Source organism: Theropithecus gelada, chromosome 13 (assembly GCF_003255815.1).
Source record: "Theropithecus gelada isolate Dixy chromosome 13, Tgel_1.0, whole genome shotgun sequence".
NCBI lineage: Eukaryota > Metazoa > Chordata > Mammalia > Primates > Cercopithecidae > Theropithecus > Theropithecus gelada.
Window position 1 is genome coordinate 105,552,597 of NC_037681.1, and position 21,394 is coordinate 105,573,990.

Here is a 21,394-nt window from a genome sequence, read left to right on the forward strand (position 1 = left end):
AGTTTCCTCAACACAGCTATTTTGAATTCTCCGTCTGAAAGGGCACATATCTTTGTTTCTCCAGGATTGGTTTCTGGTGCCTTATTTAGTTCATTTATTGAAGTCATGTTTTCCTGGTTGGTGTTGATGCTGGTACGTGTTCTTCAGTGTCTGGAAATTGAATAATTAGGTATTTATTTTAGTTTTCACTGTTGGGGCTTGTTTGTAGCCATCCTTCTTCGGAAGGCTTTCCAGATATTAGAAAGGACTTGGGTGTTGTAATCTAAGCTGTGTCTGCTTGAGGGAGCACCCCAAGCCCAGTAACACTGTGGTTTTTGGAGACTCATAGAGGTACCTCCTTGATGGACTTGGACAATATCCAGGAGGATTCTATTATATTCATCTGTGTGTCTATTCTTATGACATTGCCACACTGTTTTGATAATTATAACTTTGTAGTAAGTTTTGAAATGGGAAAATGTGAGTGCTGCAACTTTGTTTTTCCTTTTCAATATTGTTTGGGCTACTTAAGGACCTTTGCAATTCCATGTGAATTTTAGGATTAGCTTGTCAACTTTTATAAAAGACAGTTGTAGTTTTGATAGGAATTGTATTGAATCTGTACATCAGTTTGGGGAGTATTGCCATCTTAATAATAGTAAGTTTTCAGATTCATGAACACATAATGCCTTTTCATTTACACAGGTCTTAAATTTCTTTCAACAATGTTTTTCAGTTTTCAGCATGTGAGTCTTGCACTTCTTTGATTCAATTTTTTCCTACATATTTTATCATTTGCAATGCTATTATAAATATAATTGTTTTCTTTTTCATTTTTTGATTGTCCATTGCAAGTGTATAGGAATACAACTGATCTTTGTGTGTTGATCATGTATCCTGTGACTTTGTTAAACTCATTTATTAGTTCTAATCATATTTTGTCAATTCTTTAAGATTTTTATATAAGATAATTTCATCTATGAATAGAGGTAGTTTTACTTCTTCCTTTCCAACCTGGATGCCTTTTATCTCCTTTTCTTGCCTAATTTCCCTGGCTTGAAATTTCAGTACAATATCAAATTGAAGTGGCAATATCAGACATACTTATTTTATTTCTAATCTTAGCAGGAAAGTTTTCAGGCTTTCAGCATGGAGTATGATGTTAGCTATGGGTTTTTCATATGCCCTTCATCAGGTTGAAGATGTTTTCTTCTATTCCTAATTTGTTTAATGTTTTTATAATGAAAGGGTGATGGATTTTTATCAGATGCTTTTTCCTGCATCAATTGAGTTAATCATGCTGTCTTTTTCCCCTCTTCTTCTGTTAACATGATGTATTACATTTATGAATTTTTTATGTTGAACTACTTTTACATTCCTGTGATGAATTATACTTACCAATGGTATACAATCCTTTGAATATACTGCTGGATTCAGTTTGCTAGTATATCTGATTTTATTTCATGTGGTCAGAAAAGATATTTTGTATGATTTCAAAATTTTAAAATTCATTGAGACTTGTTTTGTGGCCTAACACATGGTCTATCCCAGAGAATATTTCATGTGCACTTGAAAATAAAGTGTTTTCTGTTGTTTTTGGGGGTGGGACATTTTATAGATGTTTTTCAGGTGTGTTTGGTTTATAGTATTTCTCAATTCTTCTACTTCCTTATTAATCTTTTCTATTGTCCCTTAGTCAATTTGGTGTGACTATAATGGAATACATAACACAGGCTGGATAATTCATAAAGAACAAACATTTATTTCTTACAGTTCTGGAGGCTGGGAAGTCCAAAATTGAGAGGATAGTGGCATCTGGTAAGGGACCTCATGTTGCACTCACCCATTATGGAAGATGGAAGGGCAAGAGAGTACATGAGAGAACAAGAGAGGAACCAACTCACTTCTATAACAAACCTTCTCAATAACTAGCCCACTCCCAAGGAAAAGACATGAATCCATTAATGAGGTCTCTGCATTAGGTCTCCATTTTGACCTATCACCTCTTATTAGGCTCCACTTCTCAACATTGAGGATTAATTTTCCAACATATGAACTTCAGGGGACACATTCAAACCATAGCAGTAATTGTTCTATCATTACTGAAAGCTAGACTCTTCAACTACTATTGTTTAATTATCTATTTCTCCCTTCGATTCTGTTAGTTATTACTTCATATATTTTGGGGCTGTATTGTTAGGTGAATATATGTTTTAATTGTTATAGCTGACTGTTAAGATTGACTCTTTTCATGACCTTTAGCTCTCATCACAATTTTTGTCTTAAAGTCTATTTTGTTTAATATTAGTATAGCCACTGCAGCTTTCTTTTGCTTAGAGTATACATGAAATATCTTTTTTCCATTATTTTATTTCAACCTATGTGTGTTTTTCAATCTAAAATATGTCTCTTGTAGACAATATGTATTTGAGTCATGTTTTTTATTCATTCTGCCTTTTAACTGATAAGTTTAATCAATTTCCATTTAATATAATTACTAATGAGTAAGGACTTACTTTTGACATTTTCTGTTTGTTTTCTATATGTTATTTTTCAATTCTTTCACTATTGCCTTCTTTTGTATGAGGTAGATTTTTTTAAGTGTATCATTTTGGTTCGCTTTTTATCTATTTTTTTTTGTTATTTTCTTAGTGGTTGCCCTATGATTACAATTAACATCTTAGTTTATAATTAATTAAGTTTTTCTTCCTGTAAGTGGACCATACTTTCTTTGTTTGCATGTATCATACTTTTGGTTGAAAATTGGATATCAGATATGTTGAATATTATAATATAGTAACTCTGGAAATCAGATTCTCCTGCCTTCTAAGAATTTGTTGTTTCTGCTTGTTGTAGGTTGTATTTGTTTGTTGCTGACTTTTCTAAACTACTATTTAAAGACTGTATACTTTGTCACATGTGGTAACTGAAATCTCTAAAGTCACTGAAGTCTTACAACTTTTGTGGAAGGATGGACTTTTAGAGTTTCCTACTCTACCATTTTTGCTAATGTTATTCCCATCATTACTTTTAAAATTTATATTGTCATTATCCTTGAGCATTTCATAAATAGTTTATGTATTCTGTCTCTAAGAGTTCTAATATATAATGTGTTTGCCTTTTAAGTCTTGTTTGTTCTGCTAACTCTTGTTTGGAGTGGCTTGTTTTCTTGTATGTTTGGGTTTTTTATTTTAATTGTAAATTTATATTTGGCTGAAACTAACTTGTGAGAATTCTAAGGAATCAGAGTTGATGATGCCTTTCTCTTCATGAGTATTTCCTAGTAGCGTGCATTTTTTCCCCAGACCACACAGATAGTATAAATTAAAAACCCAGAACTAGTTTTGTCTATACTCATAAATTCCTGGGGCAGACTATTATATTTTTAACAATTTTTTTCCACCTGGATCTGCAGGTAGAAATATGCTGGTTTTCCTGTAGATTTTTATCACTGCCAGTTTTTTCCTAGTCCAACCTATTATTGAGGGGATAATTCTTCCAGCAGTCTCAGATGTGTGTGGCAACTGTAGTTTGCTCTTCCATTTTATGTAGACTCAAACAAGGCCTAGTCTTCTATTTCTCCTCAGCATTAATCCCTGAAGCTATATGTTCTTTGTATGGGCATTTGTACCCACAGCACCCACAGCTTCCATGTTATTTATTGCCCTGGTTTCATCTGATTATTATTTTGACCCTTGAGGATTCCCTTATTTCTGTGAGCCCTGGTATAGTCCACTATATATCCAGAAGCAGAATTCTATGATTCAATAATTTTGGGCTCAAATTCATATAGAAATTTAAGTTGATGGATCTGGATTTGTATCTCAGCTCTGCCACTTAGTACCTCTGAAGTGACTTGGGAATGTTACATAACCTCTTTAAGCCTCAATTTCCTATCTGTGGAATAAGTATAGTAATACCTCAAACATAAGGTTATTGCAATGATTAGTGGAATAGCACCCGTCACAAATGGCCTGGTATATAAATCTTAACCTAACGCTAAAAAAATTTTAACTGCATTTACTTTTACTATTAAAGATGTGAACTTGTGAGTAACCATTTGTAACCTAGTTCTTTAGCTATGAAATGGGAATTTCATGTTTGTTAGCAGTACTTAAGAGAATAAATGCAAAGTATAAATCACAGTACTTGGCACATAAGAAACAACCAATGAATTGTAACAATTATTTATAAGAACTATAAAAATAACAGGCTATACACAAAGCTGTCTACATTGATTTAGTAAGTGGTCAGTTGACAATGAAGATAACATCTTGCCACATTAAAAAATAAGCTTGAAGAGATTTGATGAGTAGTGTTTCATATAGTAATATCTTTGTAAAACTATGTGTCTTCCAATCCTCCCCACCCCCACTCCACAACACACACACACACACACACACACACACCCCTTAGCTTTTGGAATACTTTCAGGTGCACATGGTAACACTTGTGTACAATCCATCTTTATCTAAAAAAGGGAGTCTAGGATTGAGGAGCAATAGATTTGTCTCCATTACATAAACTTTGAAGGGAACAGATTAAAATTTCACTGCACATCTGAAATGAAATCTATTTTGAGTGTGTGTCTAACATTGCTTGTTGTTATAACTTTATGCTTTGATGTACTGAGTTGGCTTTGAATTTTTTTTCCTTATTAGTTTATATCTATGATTGTATTTTACTAGCTGACTAATTAGTTTTGTGTGTATTTTTCATCTCTGGGGAATTAATCTTTATTTTGTGTACATTTGAAGTTTTTCTGAATTTTTAAAATTTTTTCTAAACTGACTTTACTCTCTTGCTGTTTCCAGTTTCCCATTAGGGATTGGGAGATCTGCATTCTAGTTTTGTCTGTGGCACAACTCGCTGCCTGACCTAAAGTACTTGCCTTCTCTGGGCTTCAGTCCCTTATTAATCAAATGGGGGAGTAGGATTATGTGACCTGTAATCTCCATTTTAGCTCTATCTATGATTTAGAGAATCATACCAGCATATCAAATACTACCTGAATATGTTAAGATTGAGAAGATGCAGGCTGTGAGTACAATAATGTAAAGAACTTCACATACAGCAAGAAACAAATATCAAGGTAACAAAGAGCAACCAAAAAGAGCAAAAGAAAATGATGTGTTCCAGTGGTGATTATGTCATTTTGGAGACAAGGTTGAAAACCAGAGCTCGGTCATGTGGTGTAAGGATTCGTCGAGGCAGGTGAAAGGATTTCTTCCGCTGTTCAGTAACTGGGATAAGGCATCCTGAGTAAGCAACGGGCCCTGGCCTTCGATGGGATCGCTCCATACAACATTAGCAACAGTCATTTGGGAACTTAGTGAGATTAAACGCCAGAATAAGATCCAGGGTCTGCTTTGGTAGAAAGGGCACGGGAACCAAGTAATACGGGCTCATCCTATGCCTGACAGCTAGGATACCTTCCAAGTGGAAAAGAACATTAGTTGGAAGGCCACAGTGGAGTTTCAGGGAAGAGGAGGCCACATTTCTTGAGCCTTAGGACACTCAGGAGGAAGTCGGCGGGTCGGGCAGGGATGCAGAGTGGTTGCTCCCTTGGAGAATGGGACCTCATTTGTCTACACAACGCACATTCCTCTCCTGAAATTCTCGACTCTTTCGGATAAATTTCTATTAAAGTGAACGTCAAGTCAGTCTTCAGGCTCTTGAAGGAAAACAGAAAAGAGATTCCTGTAAGAGGTTGAGATGGGTGTGAGTGGTCGATAAGCAATGAAACAAACAATTAACCACCTCCTTTGGCTGCTCTGCCTACACCTCCTGGCACAGTACTCAATTCCCAGCGCAGAGGAGGAACCAGTCTGTGCGGAGTCTCCAACAATCAGCGACGTAGGAAATGTTTCCGAGACACTAATTGGCTCGATTGCCTGGAGCGCTCCTGGACCGAAAGCTGTGACTGGTTGAGGCGTTGCCTGGCGACGTGTTACTCAGTGGCGCAGTATGTCGGTAGAGGCCCGCTGGTTGCTACGCAACAGGAAACATTCCGCGCTACCGAATACTTTGTACTCCAGACCAGGCATTGCTCTCTCTGGAGACACTCGGCGTTGGTTGCTCTATTCTGACTTGGTGAGTCCTGGGAACCGACCCTCCGGGCTGGGCTCGGATTACTGGGCCAGAAACAAAGCCTGGCTTTCGGAGAATATAAAGAAAGGTTCAAAGAGGCAGAGAAAGTCAATGGAAAGGCATTTTCAGTGATTGTCTCCTATCCGCCCATCATTTTAGAGGGGTGGAAAGTGAGCAATAGCGGCATCAAGAGACTTGTCCAAGATCTCACGCTGAGTGGTCAAATCTGGACCTGCGCTGTTAAATACAGTAATCATTAGACCTTGTGTGGCTAGTCTGAATTGAAATGTGCTCATATATAAAAAGCACACTGGATTTTGAAGGCGTGATAGCAAAAGAGAAAATATCACTATAATTTTTATATTGTGTGTTTAAATGATTATGTTTTGGATATGGTAAATAAAACACATTATTAAAATTAATTTCACCTATTTATTTTTTTAAAATGCTATTACTTGAAAATTAAAATTGCATACAAAGCTCTCCTATTTCTATTGGCCAGCACTGATCTATATAAAACCTAGGTCTGCCGATACCTGATTCAAGACCTCTTGTGCTAACACTATGTTGGAAGGTGTTTCGAAGTATCTCCACTCATGTAATGGGGTGGAAGTGTGCGTAGTGGTGCAGAGTGCAAGACCATTACAAAAGGCTCATATTTGTAGTGTTTTAGGACCTTGCTACTCAAAGTGTATGAATCAGAACCTTCATCTTAACAAGCTCTGCAAGTGATTGTCCTGCACGTTAAAGCTCCAGAAGCACTGTGTCAGAAATTAGCCCTCAATTCTTTTTTTGTCCTTTGTTTCTTCTTGAGTACCTATACTGTATTTTTCAGACTGCATGTATTAGAATTAGCTGCATTTTGAACAAGTTCCGCAGGAGATGAGAAACATTGAACTCAATACTATTTGCATTTCCTTTTGTCCTTCCATATCTAGACCAGTGTGGTCCCCAGATGAGCAGCGGCAGCAGCATCCCCCAAGAACTTGCAAGAAATGCAAATTCCTGGGTTCCACCCTAGCTACAGGGGTTCTTGAAGCCTAGGCACAGTTTCTAATTTTTTATTCCTTTGGTTCAAGTCCTCGGTTCAGGAAGACTGGGGTAACTTTGATGGGTTTTATTTGAGGGGAGTGAGCGAATTCAACTCTTTCTAGTCCTTAAGTCCCTCTCCAGTAGCCTTCTTCCCCAATCCTTTTGATCTACTTTTCATTTTCTTTTTCCTCACCTATCCTTTCCAGGAGTAAGGATGACTTCTCAGGCCACAGATAGTGAATTTGACCTGACAAATATTGAAGAGTATGCTGAAAATTCTGCACTTTCAAGACTGAATAATATAAAAGCCAAAGGAAGAGTGAGTTATGTGACATCCACAGAAAATGAATCTGATCCACAAATCCTAACATTTAGGCACATTACAAAAGCTCAAGAGAAGACAAGAAAACGACAGCAGCCTATAAAACTAGAGCCTTTGGTAAGTTCAGAAACCATTGTTTTAGCCTCTGTAGCCACAGAGGAAGTTGCAAAATTGCTTTGGAGGATGGAAGTTATTTCCAGACTCTGAATTGACCAAGAAGGAATGAAAAGCTAAAAGATAATAACTGTTTATGTAGTTGTAAATACGGTAAATATTTATTAAACAAATATTAAGTTCTAGGCACTGTTTAAGTTGAAGGATACAGTGGTGAACAAAGTTTTCAGGCAGATAAGTCTTCTCTAGGATTATGTACAATACAGATACTTAACTATGTATGCTATTAGGCACTTTTAGATATTAGGGTACCATTTAACACTGAGAAGTTTAGTAAACATGTTATATTTAGTTATATAGTTTTATTATTTTCAAAGTACATGCCTTTGTATTTAAAAAAGTGTGTGCATGTTGAAAATACTTAATTTTTAGAAACCATTTATGCCCTTGGATAATTATAAATGCATGTAGAGAGCCATGAAAGCAAAAAAATTAAAAAGTGAAAGTTGTCCTCTCCACCTTTAGATGTTAGCTACCATAATTAGTGGAGTGCCCTTCAGACTGTTTTATGTTTATTCAAATGTTTATATTTGTATTTATAAACATAGACAGTTTTAAAGTAAGATTATACAATACATACTGATCTCCAAAGTGCTTATTTCACTTAAACATATAGAAATGTTTCTAATTCTTGCATATAGTAGTGTCTTTTCTAACAGCTACACTGTATTTTGTTGCATAGAGGTGCCATAACATAGTACTGGTTAACTGGTCTCATATTTATGTGAGCTCAAGTAATTTCATTTTTATTTTTTGTTTTGCTTTTATTTGGTTTTGTTTATTTTGTTTTTATTTTGCTATTTCAGATAATGCTGTGTTGAATGACATTGTCTTTATACACATCAAGATACATTTCTAAAAATGGTATCTTTAGGTCATATGTACATTTTTAATTTCAAAAAACATTACCCAATTGCCCTCTAGAAATTTACCTTTTCACCTACAGTGTACGAGAGGGCCTGTTTGTCCACATCTTTGCTTGGTGCTATCATTTTTTTTTTTTTTTTTTTTTTTTTGCTACACTGATATGTTAAAAATGGCATCACGTTGTTATAATTTGCATCTTATTAATGAAGTTAGGTGTATTTTCATTTTTCATCACCACATATATTACTTATTATGTGGATTATCTGTTCATAACCTTTGTCCACTTTAAAATTAAGTTGTCTTGGGCCGGGCACGGTGGGTCACGCCTGTAATCCCAGCACTTTGAGAGGCCGAGGTGGGCAGATCACCTGAGGTCAGGAGTTTGAGACCAGCCTGACCAACATGGAAAAACCCCGTCTCTACTAAAAATACAAAATTAGCCAGGCATGGTGGTGCATGCCAGTAATTCCAGCTACTCGGGAGGCTGAGGCAGGAGAATTGCTTGAACCCGGGAAGCAGAGGTTGTGGTGAGCCAAGATTGCACCATTGCACTCTAGCCTGGGCAACAAGAGTGAAACCCCATTCCAAAAAAAAAAAAAAGTTGTCTTCATCTTATTTTTAAGTTTTTAAAAGTATATTATGGATATTAATCCTTATTTCATTGTTTCTCAAACTTAAGTTTGAGTACTGATTTCTCTTGAAGAAAAGCATTCTTGATCCATAGTGTCAATTTATTTTTTATTTGATGTTACTTTATGTGAAAAAACTATTACACTATGAATTAATTCTAATTCTTAATAAACAAATTGACACCTTAAATACAAAGAAAACACAAAACCAATACAAATGGAATCAACGCAAAATGCAAGTTACCACTGTTGTTGGTTTGACACTGAACCTTCATTTGCATGGTGGATGTGGCACTGACTGCTGCCCTCTTCTTCCCCAGGGTTCAGTGTGCCTGCGCCACCACATGTTGTGTGGGACACCAAGTCCTCCTCCCCATTTTTCTCCCATGGAATTAGTGTGAAACTTTTTACATCTATTTCTCTCCGACGTATTTGCCTTCACTTGACAAAAGTGTATCACTAACCGTTGATGATTAAAGTTGTTCAGCGTGTCACCAGTGTCATCCACTCATGTATATTAAAAGTTTGTTATGTGCCTACTCTGTGCCAGGATTTGAGCCATGCTCTGAGGAATGAACAAAGCAAATGAACAAAAATGAACAAAGCAGACAAGATTCATGTTGACATTCTAGTAATTCTAAATAAGCAGACTGAACAATTTCATCCAGTGATAGTAACTATTAAGAAAATAAGCCGAACGCATTGGCCCATGCCTGTAATCTTAGCACTTTGGAAGGCAAAGGGAGAGGGTCATTGAGCCCAGGAGGTAGAGGCTGCAGTAAGCTTTGCTTATACCACTGCACTGTAGCCTGGGTGACAGAGCGAGATCATGTCTCTACAAAAAAGAAAAGAAAAGAACACATGGACTGTGGTAGAGACTCAGAAGAGACTACTTTACATTGGGTGACTAGAGAGGTCTCTCTGAGAAGATGCTATCTGAACAAGTCTCAGCCAGCAGCCTGTATCAACTGCCAGACATCTGCAATTTAGGCAGAGCTCAGTGGGAACATCTTGCCTCTACTCCACTGGGCACCAGGTGAGGTATTGATGCTGTCCCCACTGAGCTCTGCCTAAATTACAGAATTTTTAGCAAAATAAATGTTAGTTTTTAAGTTGCTAAGTTTGAGGCAGTGTGTTATATACTAACAGATAATTTGCACAGTATAAATGATACATGAATAAAATAATTCATACAATATTAAAAAAAATAAGGAAAAAAGTGAAAATGACTTGAAGTTTCACCATGCAGAGAGAAAGTAACTTAATAGTCAAGTGACTAATTTCACATGTGTGGGCATCTGTAGTTTGACTTCTTTTTATAGAGTTGGTAGTGATGTATTTTTGTTATTGACTTCCCTCCTCTCGACTATCTTCTCCTCTCCCTTTCCCTTCCCCTTCTTCTTCTTTCTATTCTCCTCTTCCCCCCTGCTTCTTCCCCCTCCTCTTCCTTCTTCTTTTCTTCCCCCCCTCTCTCTCCCCTTACCTCTCCTTCTCCTTCTCTCTTTCTTTTCTACTCTTCTTCTTTTACATTTTTTCCTTACCTCCAAATTCCCCAGTCTCGGACTCCCTTTTCTATGCCATCTAACATTGACAAAATCTAGTATATGTCCTTTCTCACCTTTGTCCATGCTGAAACAATTTTATACAAATTTATTTGTAATTTTGTAACTTTACAAATGTATGAAACTTACATTTGTAATTGTATTTATTTGTAATATTTTCATAGTACAAATTCATATGAATTTGTAATATTTTCATAGTACAAATAGATACAATACTCTGCATCTAGCTTTTTACACTTAGTGGTGGCATAGCATCTGATTGTATGAATATTCCATAATTTACTGAATCATTCTCCTCTTTTGAGACATTCAGGTTGTTTTGCCAGTATTTCAAATGGTACAGTAAAATTATATTATCCTTTTGTACTGGTGCTTATATTCCTATGAGATAGGGCCCTGTGAGTGGTGTTGTGGAGTTGATGAAAAAATTACATATATGTACAATTATATTTAATTATATATTAATTTCCATATAACTATATTTAACATATAATTTTACTTAATTCACACATATTTTACCTGGAAACAAGTCTCAATCCAATGCACACATGTTGCCTAAATTAAATTGCATTTTCACCCTTAACCTATAGTTTACTATAATCTCTTTCAACTTTTTGTTGCCTGATCTGCATAGGTGAAACTGCACCTTCACACAGGTGCTAGTGTTTTTACCTGTAATTTTTTTAACGTTCATTTTAGGTTCAGGGATATATGTACAGATTTGTTACATAGGTAAACTGATGTCATGGGGATTTGTTGTGCAGATTATTTCCTCTCCCAGGTACCAAGTGTAGTACACAATAGTTGTTTTTTCTGTTCCTCTCCCTCCTCCCACCCTCCTCCCTCAAGTAGACTCCAGTGTCAGTTGCACCTCTCTTTTTGTTCATGTGTTCTCATCATTTGGCTCTCACTTATAAGTGAGAAAATGTGGTATTTGGTTTTCTGTTGCTAAGTATGATGACCTCAAGCTCCATCCGTGTTCCTGTGAGGAACGTGATCTTGTTCTTTTTTATGGCTGTGCAGTATTTCATGATGTATATATATCACATTTTCTTTATCCAGTCTACCAATAATGGGCATTTAGATTGATTCCATGTCTTTGCTATTGTTAGTAGTGCTGCAGTGAACATACACATGTATGTGTCTTTATGGTAGATCAATTTATATTCCTTTAGGTATATACCCAGTAGTGGGATTGCTGGCTTGAATGGGAGTTCTGCTTTTAGCTATTAGGGAGTCACCACACTGCTTTCCACAATGGTTGTTATTTTTTATTTTTTATTTTTATTTTTTATTATTTTATTTTTCATATTACAAATAAATACATCTAGCTTTTTACACTTAGTGGTGGCACAGTATCTGACTGTATGAATACTCCATAATTTACTTTTCTATTATTTTTTATTTTTTAGTAATAGCCATTCTGACTGGTGTGAGATGTGAGATGGTATCTCATTGTGGTTTTGATTTGCATTTATCTAATGATCAGTGATATTGAGCTTTTTTTCATATGCTTGTTGGCTATGTCTATGTCTTCTTTTGAAAAGTGTCTGTTCATGTCCTTGGCCCACTTTTTAATGGGCTTGTTTTTTGTTTTTGTAGATCTGTTTACATTTATTGTAGATTCTGGATATTAGACCTTCAAAGATGCATATCTTACAAATATTTTCTTCCATTCTGTAGGTTGTTTTTTCACTCTATTGATAGTTTCTTTAGCTATGCAAAAGTTCTTAAGTTTAATTAGATCCCATTTGTTGATTTTTGATTTTGTTGCAATTGCTTTTGGTATCTTTGTCATGAAATCTTTGCCAATTCCTATGTTCAGAATGGTCTTGCCTAGTTATCTTCCAGAGATTTTATAGTTTGGGATTTTACATTTATATCTTTAATCCATCTTGAGTTAATTTTTATATATGGCGTAAGGAAAGGGCCTATTTTCAGTCTTCTGCATATGGGTAGCCAGTTATCCCAGTACCATTTATTGAATAGGGAGTCCTTTCTCTATTGCTTGTTTTTGTCAACTTTGTCAAAGATGACATGGTTGTACGTGTGCAGCCTTATTTTTGGGCTCTCTATTCTGTTCTGTTGGGCTACATGTCTGTTTTTGCACCAGTACCATGCTGTTTTGGTTACTGTAGCCCTGTAGTACAGTTTGAAGTCAGGTAACATGGTGCCTCCAGGGTTCTTCTTTATGCTTAGGATTGCCTTGGCTATTCAGGCTCCTTTTTGGTTCCATATGAATTTTAAGATTTTTTTTCTAGTTCTGTGAATAATGTCATTTGTAATTTGATAAGAATAGCCTTATATCTGTAAATTGTTTTGCACAGTATGGTGATTTTAATGATACTGATTCTTCCTATAATGGAGAGCATGGAATGTTTTTCATTTGTGTCATTTCTGATTTCTTTGAGCAGTGCTTTGTAATTTGGCTCAAAAGGGATTTTTATCTAAAACCAAATGCAATTTAACTGAAAAGTTAACTGCTGTTTACTTAATCTCAAGCCTTTTTTTCTTAGCCCAGTATATAAGAGACTAGCTATTATCATAAACTCATAATGCTTAGTAACAAAAAGCCATTATAATGAATTATTCACTTTATTATATTAAAAGCTGGGGTTTTATTGCCATAATTTTCAGTTGGATAGCCTAAGATAATGCCACCTATTTTTTTAGATCTTCAATAAGTTATGGCTATGAGAAGTGATTGATGATTTGGGGAACTAATGATTTTGGTGGGAGAATTGTGCACTTCTTCCCATAGTAGCAGTATTAGTAAATGATGGGGGTTTATAATGGACAATTAGGGAGTATATGATTTCATACTTCTGAGCCTTTTCTGTTGTAATTTATTCTTGTAAGTATTCATCGATAATTTCAAGTATAAAATTAATGGAAGCTAGGTAGAAAAGTCTTACTCAAGCAATAGGCCAGAGACAGGCAATGGTGGTAGTTAACTATTAGGACTGCGTCTTTGATAGGAAATTAATCCAAGGAGATCAATTTCCAACAGGAGAAAGAGTCCAAAGGTAGTGAGAAATAAAACAACTTTATATGAATGTTTAAAAGATTAACATGTCTCTCTATTTCCCAAAGCCAGTGCTAAAAGTCTACCAAGATCATAAGCAGCCAGAATACATACACGAACAGAACCGATTTCAGTTAATGGCTGCCGGAATCCTTAAACCTCCAGTAAGCATAGCAAAAAAAAGTTTTGTCACATCATCTACTCAGATTCTTGAGCATCAAGATGCTGTGAAAAAAATACAGGTATAATATTAAACTACTTAATTGATTCTTTTAACTTAATTTGGTTTTGTATAGATTTGCTAACATGCTTTTAACTCATAAGAATAGAAGCAAAGTCATTTTCTATAAGGTTGCATAATGAGTTTGGGAAATACAACATTTCTTCATTCTTCCTGTTTAAGGAAAATTCTTACAATGGAAGAAAATCATAAAGGAAACTTTCAGCAACTGTATGGTGCCTTCTGACCTTCTCTTACATGGTAAAGAAGACATAATGGTATTTTGAATGTTATTATAACTTTTTTGAAATTTTCATCATTTTTACCAAAACTGGTAATCTTTGAAGACCCTGGTGAAGGGCAATAAAATGGAGATGAAGCCAGCTAGAAAGACAATTTGTGTAGCTGGTGAGAGTTGTAGAGTGGGGAAGTTGCCTTGAAAGGCATAAAGAAATGGTAGCTAGGGGAAGAAATCACCAGAGCTTGCCTTTAAATGAATATCTCTAGATAATTAAAGAAAAAACAAAACAGTAAGGGGAGAAAATGTGAAAGGCATACCTGCAGTAAAGATACCAGTAGAGCCAAGATTTCTCTGAGCTCTTGGTTGAGAGGGTAACTTTGACAGTCACACATTTGAGTGCTGATTTGGGTCCAAGCATTGGATTAGAACTGCCAGACGTGCACAGTTGAGGACAAGATCTGTCCTCAAGGATTTCAGAGTCTAGAGGTAGGTAGGTGGACAAATGAACACTCAACACAGTGGGGTATAAGAGCTCTCCTTGGTGGTTTAAGGTACAAAAGAATGAAAAACTAAATAAAAGGGACTCTTACACCTGGCCATTGGTGGGCCAGTCAGTGAATAAAAAGCCACCTTTGGGAGTTGCACTAAGCTGAGAAGAATGAGTGGAAAGTTAATGGGATAGATAAGATGAGAGAGATTGGAGATCGAGGAGAAAATAGATGGGCAGGAGCTTACTTTGGGTTTGGGTGAGATCATCCTGAAAGAATGAAATCATATGATGAACTAGATGGAACTATAAAGCCTCAGTTACTATGGTGTCTGTGAAGGGGAGCCAGAGGGAGCTCTTTCTCCAGAAAAGATCTGAGCCAGGAAAGATGTAATTGCCTGTAAATTAATTCATTTGGCATAAAGAGTGCTTCAAAAATTTGAATTTAAAGAAAAGGAGAGAATATGTGTAGACATCTGGGATAAAAGTGGGGCTGAAAAGGAATCTCAGGTTGTGAGCTGTGCTTCCTGGTTGTAGCTGTCACTCAGTGAAGAACTCAGTAAAGAGTTAGGAATTAAAGAGAGATATGGAAAAGGGGATGTGTTACATAAAATAAGAAAGGTATTTATTCTGAGAAAAAGGTAATTTTTTTCAGAAATTGATTTATCAGAATGAGTTTCAAATAGAAATGCAACAAGGAGGATTTCCTGGGAGATAAAGGAAGGCAGGCAGGAAAGGAAGTTGGAGGCCTCTGTTAATTAAGGAAGAAATTGACTTATCAAATTGGACTGAGCATCCATCAGAGAAGAGTACTACATTGTACAGTTTATGAATAAATGCTTTCTTTATTTCCCATCCCCAAATCTGAACCTATGTTACTGCTGAAGACGTAAATCACATTTTCCCACTGAGTTACATAATGAGAAATTAGGGCTCAGAGGAAAATATGTAACCCTGTTATGGAAGAAGTCTTCCACTTAGAATGCGATAAGACTTTAAAGATTAGAACAAATAAAATAAATACATTTTTCTGTTAAAACAGTAACACTTTAGTCTCATAAAAATACTAAAGTGGACTAGCCCTTGTTGAAACATTGAGATAAGGTGATGTGTGTTTTCTCTGGTTCAGGTTTGGCCTATTCATTCTTAGAAGAGAACAGTGTTATTGCTGTCGTCCCTGGCCAAGAAGTCAAAGACACACATTTTACCTTTTAAGTTCAAAGATGTGTTTCCTTCAGCTCTGAACTTGTTAGGCTTCTGTCAAACTGCTATTGAACAGGGTATATTAAATCAGAGTTGGGGTATAATGTTCCCTGTGAGTACAAATTTTCTGGAGAAGTCGTTCCACAGAGCTTGTAGTAATAAGTCCCTGCAGAAATGGCAGCCTCTGCCAGCTATGTTAATAGGCAATAAAATACTCATGCGTATATTTACAGTAGTTATTCAACAAAGCAGGTCTACTACGGTGACTCTTATCTTAAAGCCAGTTATTCCTATACGGTCAGAGAGGCAAGGTGATGACCTTTGGAGTTAGTGTCAAATTTCTTCAAACACAGTGATCAACCTCCTCCACGGGAGGAACAGATGTGGGTGATGCCACCTAAGTTTTTTTGGGGGGTGTGAGTGGCACTGAGAGCACAGACAGTGAAGCCCAGAGAGTAGAGCAAAGCCGGAGTGTGTAGGCATGGCACGGTGGGTGGGACTCAGCCTTGCTCCAAGTGTAGTCCATGGTTAGCAGGATCCAAACCCCTGAGAGCAGGTTAGAAAGGCAGAATCTCAGGTTCCACCCTAGTTGTACTGAATCAAAATCTGCATTTTAGTAAGAACCCCAGGTAATTCACTGCACATTTAAAGTTTGAGAAGCACTGGCCTAAAGAACAGGCAATATTAGTTGATAAAATCAGTGCTTCTCTAAGGCTATTGCATAGTGATTCTCAATACTCAATATAACCACCCCTCATATTCACAAAGAAGTAAAGTTATTATGAGTTATGATAGCAGCTGTCCAATACTTCACTCACTGAAGAGCATCAAGGCGGTCAGAACAGAGGGGGAGGTTGGGAGGAGAGGCCCTAGAAAAGATAGATGCAGAGCAACTAAGCAAGGAGGGAAGAGGGTTCCCATGGCCATCAAAGACCTGGTAATATTTTGATGCAATAAACATTGAGTTAAAGGAGAGGAGAAGGCAATGGAAGCTGAAACTGGGACTGCTTTGTGGAAAAAGAATGGGTGTCTGGATAGGGAGTCCTGAGAAGGAATATGACTGCCTAACAATAGTTTGAAAATTTTCAGTGCCAAAATGCTTGCCTTTGAGCTCTAGACAGCTCATGCAATATGGCAATTAGTCCTTGAAGGTAATATTTTGTCACTCTTGTGTGTGTGCAAAGATTCATTTTTTGTTTTTCAAACATTGGCTTTGTTTAGATTCATCAGCCCTATGTTGAGGTGTTCTCTCCCTCTCCTCCTAAACTGCCACGTGCCGGTACTGGAAAAAGAGGTCTCTTCGGGACTAGGTCTTCAGCTTACCCTAAGTACACTTTCCACGACCGAGAAGAAGTAGTTAAAGCCAACATTCGTGATCCCTTGCAAATCATTAAAATAATACGTGAAAATGAACATCTTGGATTTCTTTATATGATCCCTGCAGTGCCAAGATCATCCATTGAATATGATACATATAATCTAAAGTGAGTTCTTTTTTATGATGCAATTTCTTTAACATAAAAATTACAAATAAGATTGCACATATTATTCATAATTGATTGGATATTAATGATAGTGATATCAAATGTAATTTTGGTTATTCAATGATAAATGAATCCTAATCACAATAATTTTATATTTTTTCATGTATTTCCCTTTATCTATTTAGAAACATTATCTATCTTATCTGCACTATTGAGCTTCTCGTATATTTATGTAACATTATGCCATATATTTTTAATCAGTATTACAAATGTATTTTTGATATTTTATGATTACTGAGGAAAGAGGGTGACAATATATAAAAAGTAGATGACGCACGATTTGTTTTTCATGTTATTTCATCTTTGCTTTATAGAGTAGAAATAAGGATTGTTTAATAAAATGAGCTTGATAACTTAGGGATTCATATAGATGAATAATATACACACACTTTCTCTCTGTTGTTGCCACACATTTGTTGTTGATATAATTGAAAGTCACATAATTGTGAGTCTGAAAGTTGCTTTAAAATACAGCACAACAGATAATAGTAGAACTTAAAGATGATACTGGCTTTCCTCTGTTATTTAGTTGGGCTGACAGCGGTTCTTGAGACAGTCTTTTCTTGATGGTGATAATAGTTTAGCTTCACCACCAAATTCATTGAGCTACCTTCCCCATTCATGGCTCTCTTATTCTCCCTTATTCGGCACCGTAGTTTCAATTGAGAAGGTGACACTGAGGGCAGCTCTCCTGCTGCAGAAAATGGGTAGAGAAGAAAAACTTTTTAATCAAAATTTAAAATGACAGATTTGTTGTAAATCTTAAAGAGCTTAACAGGAGTGAGCAATAACTTGTAGGAAGAACAGAAATGCTTATGAAAATGCAATCGTTCAGCAAAATTTGTTGAGCATGATCTCTGTAGCAGGAACTGTTTTACGTGCTTGAGACACATTAGTAAATCATATCAAAATTGTTGCCCTCATGGAACTAACATTTTAGCAGAGGATGGCAGTAATAAACCATACGTGAGTAAATTATGTAGAATACTAAAATGTGATAAGTATTGGAGGAAAAAAATATATTTTTATGCCGTAGATACTCAGGCGAGAAAGAGACCGGGGATGATGATGATGAAGTGGTAAGAAATAGGTCTGCTTCTGAAAACAATTTGAAGGTGAAGCCAATGGGATGTCTTTACAGACATTATGTAGGGTAGACAACTAGAAAGGAGTACAGGATGAGTTTAATGATCCAGTTGTCTGAGCAAGAGGGGTAGAGTTGCTATTGACTGTGAACAAAGAGGACTGGGAGTACTGGGGAAGAGGCTGTGAATTAACTGGGGTGGTCAGGGTGGGCCTCATTGAGAAGCTGTCATTTGAACAAGGACTTGATAGAGAAGAAATGAATTATGTGGTGGTTATGAGCATTCCAGGCAGCAGGAAAATGAATACAAACGTCCTGAACTGGGAGCAGACCTGGCATGCTCAAGGGGCAAAGAGGAGGCTGGTATGACTACAGTAGAGTGAACAAGAGATAAAGGATGTATCTATAGTACAAGACCTTGTTGGCTACAACAATGGAGAACCATGGAAGGATTTTGGACAGAAAAGTGTCATGATCTGATTTACATTTTTAAAGGAACCATTCTGGCTGCTGTGTGAAGAATAGGCTTTGAGGAAACAAGGGTTGAAAAAGGAAGACAAATTGAAGGCCGTAGATGCTCAGGCGAGAAAGAGATCGGGGATGATGATGAAGTGGTAAGAAATAGGTCTGCTTCTGAAAACAATTTGAAGATGAAGCCAGTGGGATGTCTTTACAGACATTATGTAGGGTAGACAACCAGAAAGGAGTACAGGATGAGTTTAATGATCCAGTTGTCTGAGCAAGAGGGGTAGAGTTGCTATTAACTGTGAACCCTGAAAATCTGAGACAGTTCTCAGTTAATTTAGAAAGTTTATTTTGCCAAGATCATGGATGTGCACCCATGACACAGCCTCAGGAGGTCCTGATGACATAACATGTGCCCAAGGTAGTAGGGGCACAGCTTGGCTTTATACATTTTAGGGAGACATGAGACATCAATTAATATGTGTAAGATGTACTTGGGTTCAGTCTGGAAGAGTGGGACAACTCAAGGCCAAGATGAAAAAACTCAAAGCGAGGAGGGGGCTTCCAGGTCATAGGTAGATAAGAGACATTCCTTTGAGTTTCTGATTAGCCTTTCCAAATGAAGCAATGAGATATGCATTTATCCCAGTGAGCACAGGGGTCACTTTAAATAGAATGGGAGGCAGGTTTGCCCTTAGCAGTTCCCAGCCTGACTTTTACCTTTAGTTTAGTGATTATGGGGCCCCAAGATTTATTTTCCTTTTACAGCTGAGGCATAGAAGACTGAATGGAGCAGAATCATCAGGGAAAAATACTTGTTTTGGTTCGGATACATTAATTTTGGGATGTCAAAAGGAGAAGAGATGGTAGACGAAGGAGAATAGGGGTAAAAAAGAGACTTTTTCCAACATGAGATAATTCATTTTTTTTTACGATGGAAGAATTAACATATAATGTAATTTAAATCCCTTCAATTAAAAAAAAAACCCTTAATGGTATTGTCATTCCTACAACTACTTACTCCCTTTTATAGCTCTTTGTAAGTTTTTGGTGAAGAACTTGTAGATCTTAAGTGGAAACTGATGGAAAGTGGGTTATTTGGTGATTTTAAAACATAATTCTTGATTCATATGTGAAAAATATTTTCATAGTTTTCAGTAAAAAAAAATCATCTAATAACCCAGATATCAAAGGGTGCTATTTGTGATGTTCATTTTCCACTGTGAGAAGAGCCAAATTTTGCCCCATGTAGAACTGATTCTCATCTACTTACCAGCACAAGCTAAAGTATTGAAGAGGAGACTGAAAACTGCCTTTGTTCAGTTCTGGAGATTTATTTCTAGACTAATGAGCACTTCTACTAGGGAAATTGAGTTGATGTTTTATGCTTTTTGAACTCACAGAAGTGACGCTTAATAGTAATATGTAAGGTCTTATTTGAAAAGATATTTTGGAATCATGGTTTGTTATCATTATTGCATTTTAGGGTTTGATGTTAAATTTTCCTCGCTAACTTGAACTTGAAATATCATAAACCTTGTGAATAAAGACAATTATTTGGATGCTATGGAGTTGGCAGCAGCTAAACTGGAAGTTAAACATAGTATATACTGTGTCAACAAGATGAGGTCATGTTATACCAAACTCCTTTGAAAAGTAATGTGATAAAATAACTATAAGGCTGTGAGTTTGCTGTTGAAGAATGTCTTCACTACCCAACAAATGTGGTGAAGCCTTGGAAGCATTTTTTTATAATCTTTCAGTCTAGAGCAATAATCTGTCTCTCTGATGAGTCTATTGACTTTTTTCCAGAAAAATATGTGAACAAAATGCAAAATAATGCTTCTCAGTATAGAACTGAGTAAAGGTGAAATTGAGATCTAAACTATAGAAATCATTTAAAGTTGCACTTCTTATAGCAAAAATGTTTTTGAAACAATATGTCATGCTATTGCTGAAGCACCTATGGCAAGGTATGCTTAGAGAGAAAATAGAATAAGTTATAAGTTATTTGCAAAATTCGCTTATTAACTAACTCTATGCACATCACTGTAAAGTGTGCTGACAGGTATTTTGCTTTAATCACAAATGTGCAATGCAGATATCAGTGTTTGCCATAAATACAGTACACATATGAGAAAAATATGCTTGACAATTTTTTTCCAGTTATCACTAAAAACCTGTGCTATAGAAGAGTTTTTTCATTTAGTTGTGAGCAGGGATTTAGACTGCAAAAGGCATGTAGGAATCAGTAGTGTTTGAGCACTTAGCAAGAAAGGTTTGCCCTGCTCGGAGACAACATTCACATACAACAGTAAACCTCTCATTTTTGACTTAGCATTGACAGAGAGTGAAAATTGTAGATCTCCTCAAATCAAGGATACTAACTGTGCACTTTTCCATGGTCATACAGTGCAATAGCAAGTAAAAGATTTTATTTCGATCATGAAATATGCCGGAAATGAAGAGT

At 36.3% G+C, this 21,394-nt stretch overlaps 1 protein-coding gene across 1 annotated transcript in view; it reads left to right on the plus strand.

The window, feature by feature from the left end:
* Positions 1–5,949: 5,949 nt before the first annotated feature.
* DNAH6 (dynein axonemal heavy chain 6) overlaps positions 5,950–21,394 on the plus strand; it is a 326,626-nt gene continuing 311,181 nt past the window's right edge. The window contains exons 1-4 of the mRNA XM_025353865.1: positions 5,950–6,072; positions 7,308–7,540; positions 13,749–13,922; positions 17,053–17,315. Coding sequence (XP_025209650.1) covers positions 7,316–7,540; positions 13,749–13,922; positions 17,053–17,315 — 662 coding nt within the window. The 5' untranslated portion in view covers positions 5,950–6,072; positions 7,308–7,315. The remainder of the gene's footprint in view (positions 6,073–7,307; positions 7,541–13,748; positions 13,923–17,052; positions 17,316–21,394) is intronic.